The sequence below is a fragment of the Triticum aestivum genome, chromosome 5A (genome assembly GCF_018294505.1).
Source record: "Triticum aestivum cultivar Chinese Spring chromosome 5A, IWGSC CS RefSeq v2.1, whole genome shotgun sequence".
NCBI lineage: Eukaryota > Viridiplantae > Streptophyta > Magnoliopsida > Poales > Poaceae > Triticum > Triticum aestivum.
Genome location: NC_057806.1, coordinates 121,238,804 through 121,243,249, shown reverse-complemented (window position 1 = coordinate 121,243,249; position 4,446 = coordinate 121,238,804). Strand labels below are relative to the sequence as shown.

Genomic DNA, 4,446 nt, shown 5'->3' with positions numbered 1-4,446 from the left:
TTTGTTACAAGAAAAGACAATGGCAAGTAATGCTTTCTTAGTTGTGGCTAAATGCTTTTGATCATCATCCAGGCTCCTACTAGCATAAAAGGCAACGTTAAGTTTTTTTACCATCTCGTCGTCCTAGGACAGCTCCAATAGCATAATTGCTAGCATCACACGTTATCTCAAAAGGTTCATCCCACTTCGGGGGCTGGATGATGGGAGCCATAATCAGTGCATCCCTAAGCTTTTCATAAGCATGTGTACAATTCTCACCAAAAGAATATGGTACATCTTTCTGCAAGAGGCCAGTCAAAGGTTCTGAAACCTTGGAGAAATCTTTAATAAACCTCCCATAGAAACTAGCATGCCCCATAAAAGTTTGCATTCCTTTTACATCTTGGGGATAAGCTAAATTTTCTATTACCTCAATTCTCTCTCAGTCTAAATAAAACCATAACCACAATTAGACACTTTAATAGAAATCCAATTTCCATAAGTGCTCCAACTAGTTGGATTAATATTTTCTCTATGTCTTCGTTGCACACACTGTTGCAGTTCTCTATCGGTTTCTTGAGATTGCACACTTCGTTCTTCCCCGCCTCCATACAATTGGACATTGCGTCGTCTCTATTCTCATCTCCTGTCTCAACTCTAGCAAGTAGTGTACGAACATCTAGCAAATTTCTTGCTATCAATAGATCGATGTACTCTTCATCCCAATACCAAAACTTGCATCCATCCTACACACAAGCAAACAATAAGCTACAAATTGCGACGAATCTGAAGAACAACCGAAGAAACAAGCACTCACCCCATCTTTTTTGCACTTGAAGGACACCCATCCAGGATGTTGCTGCATGGTCGAAACTCGGCGCAGCACCTGTCGCGGGTAGTGGTCACACTTGATGACCGGCAACGAGGAGCTGGCGAGCTGCTGGGCTAGGGTTGAGCCAGGCCGATGGCGATTGTGCGTAGTTGTGCCAGTGGTCAGTCGATGACTGAGCTCCGAGCGCCTAGGGAAGGAGGCCATACCGAGATGCAGTGCAGATTCGTTGCGGGGGTTGCGTGAGTCTGTACCTGTCGAATCCATCACAAACGCAATGTCGCCGATGAGAGAGGTCCAAATCCGGGTGGGTGGGGACCGTAGCGGGTCCTTCGGAGCGTCGGCGGTGGCGAGTGGTCGCCGGCGAAGGCGGGAATCGACAAGCCGGAGTAGATGCGGCGCGGGGGTAGGGTGAGAGCTGCCGAAGGGGGAGAAGATTTGTTAGTCTACCGCTCGGTGAAGGAGTATATTTAGGTGCCCGCGGAGTCAAGGAGTAATTTTTTAATCCTTTATTATAGTACAGTTTATGAGTTCGGTTAGGTGCCAATTAGAGGTGTAAAATCAAAATTTTATTCCTCTATAACCTTTTAAGGGTTCGACTAGAGATGCCCAATAAATAACATAAATGACTAATTACTAATCTAAATTACTTCCCATTGTATCTAGCCTTAGCAACAACACCGCAATACCAATCAAACGCGCCATAATCGGAAAATGTTAGGCGATGACGATCTTGATTTATCATTGCATTAATATACCCAATAACTATGCATCCAAAATTAATGTTGTGCTTCATCTAGTTCATTCACATTTACTCCCTCCTTTTCGGTTTATAAGGCTCAATTCAAAAATCTCATCAACCAAGCTAGATGATGAGTGGTGGAATATTTTTTGTAGTTTGCAAAAACACCTAATTAATGCTCTTGTTTTCCTCAAAAAATTATGTTTACGAATGCATTAATTGCAATGCATACCTGCATAAAGTGCATGCATTGGTCAGTTTTCTCTTAATACTTGCATGCAATGATTTAATGCACCTTAAAGTCTGAACATGTGATGGGGAACAACCAAATTGAGCCTTATAAAATGGAAAAACTAAAATTTTGAGATAAGCCCTATAAACCAGAAAGGAGGAAGTATCATCAAGGGCTAAAACGCAAAGCGACCAACCAGCCTCTCTTAATAAGAAGAGCCTTTCTCACCTTCCCATCTCACTATCCCCACCACCCCACTCGCCTGCGCAATGGCCGCCGCCACGACCGACACCAGCTCCGGCGATCACTTCGCCGGCGCTTGCGGCGTGAGCGTTGGCAGCGCGTGCTCCACCCCCTTCGTCAGCGCACCGTCCACCCCCGCCCGCGACCCGTCGTTCCATGCCGCCGCCGGCTACTGCTTCAGCGCGCCGGCGAGCCCTGCACGAGGCCCCGGTGACTGCGACTACGATTTCGACTTCGACTTCTCGTTGCAGTTTCCGTCCCCGGCCGCCGCCGCGATGTCCTCAGCCGACGAGCTCTTCCACAACGGCCAGATCCGCCCAATGCGGCTCTCCTCGTTCCTCCTCCGTCCGCAGGCGCCCCCGCCCACCGCCGACCGCCCCAACGGTGATCGGATGCCGCCGCAGGAGGCATCGTCGCCATTGGACGAGCGCGGCCGTTTCCGGAGCCGGTCGGTGCATCGCAGGTCCCGCTCAGCCTCGCCATTCCGGGCACACTGGATGTCACCGTTATCTTCGCCCGCCCCGGCGAAAGAATCCGTACGGACGCCGACATCAGCGTCACGGTCGTCGTCCTCGTCATCGACGGCGTCGTCCGGGTCGTCCTCGGCCTCGGGAAGCTGCGGCCGGTGGCGGTTCTTGAAGAAGCTCATCCATCCGTACAAGTCCGACGGCTCCAAGCACCAACGTCCACCAACGCCAGCGAGCCCCAAGACGAACTCCCCGCTGGCAGCTCCCAACAAGAACCCCACCCCGGCGATGGGTAAGCGCGGGAGGAGGAGCTCGGCGCATGAGCGGCTCTACGAGGCGAGGCGGGCAGAGGCGGAGGATATGCGGCGGCGCACGTTCCTGCCGTACCGGCAGGCGCTGCTTCTCGGCTGCCTCGGGTTTGGTTCCGGCGGTTACAGCGCCATGCACGGCTTCGCCGCCGCCACCACCGGCAAGTCCAAGTCTTGACGCCAGACCGCCGACGCCTCCATGGACCACTAGCTCACGAGTGTCAAACAAGCAATACTAGTAACTTCCCTTGTAAAGTACTGCGGTGGCAAGAAGGAATGCAGTGGAAAAAGAAGGTTGACTTGTGTATAGAAAAGGGATTATTGTTCCCTTTTGTAGTAATTTTATTGTGATGTAAGTGTGGAATTCTGAAGAACAAAATTGGTGTTTTATATGCCCCGAATGCTCCTTCTTGTTGTTCTCATACTAGTTCTCAATGTTTATGGTTCCAGGAAGCCAAGAACGAAAGTCAATGTTTATGTTTCTATACTGGGGGCGCGAGTAATTTATTTTTACATTCTCAATTTTATGTTTACTTCAGCAGCTGCGATTTTCTGTTTTGAGATTGCTGTTCTTCACGGTAGATGTTTTGCAATAAATGAAAGATAAATGGTGCACACATGTGTTGGTGAGCTTCTCCAAGAACCAGGTTGAAAGTGAAACGAATGAGAAGTGAAAGAGCAGTAACTAAACCAAGGCAAGCTTTGTTGGTGTTCCAGCCTATGTAATGATGCTGTTGTGAACTGCTCCTACATTAGTGCTTTAATTAAGGGCAGGGACACGTGACTGGAAATGACACTTCTTTCTTATTTTGTTGCTTCTTGGGTTTAGTAACATAATCATAACACCGGGATGGGAAAAATCAGATGGGTAAAACCAATTCACTGTAAATCCGGGCTCTCAAACGCTCGCGGACAGTGATCGGGCATTCTTCAAATCGTGTCGTCCACATCCGTATCTTTTATGTCCGAACCCCTATATCCATACTATAACTAGTAGAACGCCCGTGCGTTGCAACGAGCTTTTGGTAAATTTTAAGATCTACCCACGGAGGTAAAATAACCAAGAATAATGTCGTCTCAACTAACTCACATCTTTTTCTTGACAATCAGCTAATACACATCAATAATATCGAAGCCTTCCCCACCTTCGGCCCTCAGTTAATTGGACATTCACAAGAGGGCGCGCCCCAGACTTGGTCATCTACGGCGTTGCGGCAGCCGAACATCGAGTTGGACGTGGGGGTGTAGGGAGGGAAACAAGCACGCAAGCAACAACGGGCATCGCGACGGGCAGTCGTGCCACGGCCTTTACCTTTTCCTGGGCAACGACCAGAGGCCACCGTGCTCCTCTGCTCTCCCTCCTCTCTTCCATGCCTGGCAGCAAGATGGGACGAGATAGACAGGAGGCAACCCCTCGAGATCTAGATAGGGTGGAGTCAGGTTTGGAAAGAAAAAACTGAATCGGGAGGATTGAGGGAAGGAGATTGAAAATGAAATGGAATATAACAAATTAAAACTGAGAGAGACTAATCAGATGGTTTTATGTTTCATGAATGTGTCATGTCCAACAAACATGTTTATCCCAATTTCCAACCATTTCTTTCTATATGGCCACCAAGATGTTTTTGTTTACCCGAGCCACAGAT

General features: G+C 48.8%; 2 protein-coding genes across 2 annotated transcripts; one reads left to right on the top strand and one right to left on the bottom strand.

Annotated features, from left to right (window-relative positions):
* Positions 1-207: 207 nt before the first annotated feature.
* On the bottom strand, positions 208-1,223 carry LOC123106691 (uncharacterized). The gene is made up of 2 exons (XM_044528784.1): positions 797-1,223; positions 208-725 (listed from the first exon to the last, which is right to left on the bottom strand). Exons 1-2 carry the CDS (start codon positions 1,073-1,075, stop codon positions 411-413), a joined length of 594 nt encoding a protein of 197 aa, XP_044384719.1. The 5' UTR covers positions 1,076-1,223; the 3' UTR covers positions 208-410.
* Positions 1,224-2,035: 812 nt separating this feature from the next.
* Positions 2,036-3,190, top strand: LOC123106690 (mucin-1). Its single transcript, XM_044528782.1, has one exon. It carries the CDS (start codon positions 2,052-2,054, stop codon positions 2,976-2,978), a length of 927 nt encoding a protein of 308 aa, XP_044384717.1. The 5' UTR covers positions 2,036-2,051; the 3' UTR covers positions 2,979-3,190.
* Positions 3,191-4,446: the final 1,256 nt, after the last annotated feature.

Excerpts from the sequence above, each read along its gene's own strand:
- LOC123106690 (XM_044528782.1), top strand. The coding sequence starts at position 2,052 with ATGGCCGCCGCCACGACCGACACCAGCTCCGGCGATCACTTCGCCGGC.
- LOC123106691 (XM_044528784.1), bottom strand. The coding sequence starts at position 1,075 with ATGGATTCGACAGGTACAGACTCACGCAACCCCCGCAACGAATCTGCA. Across the intron at positions 726-796 it reads TCAAGTGCAAAAAAGATGGG|GATGGATGCAAGTTTTGGTA; the intron begins GTGAGTGCTTGT and ends GCTTGTGTGTAG.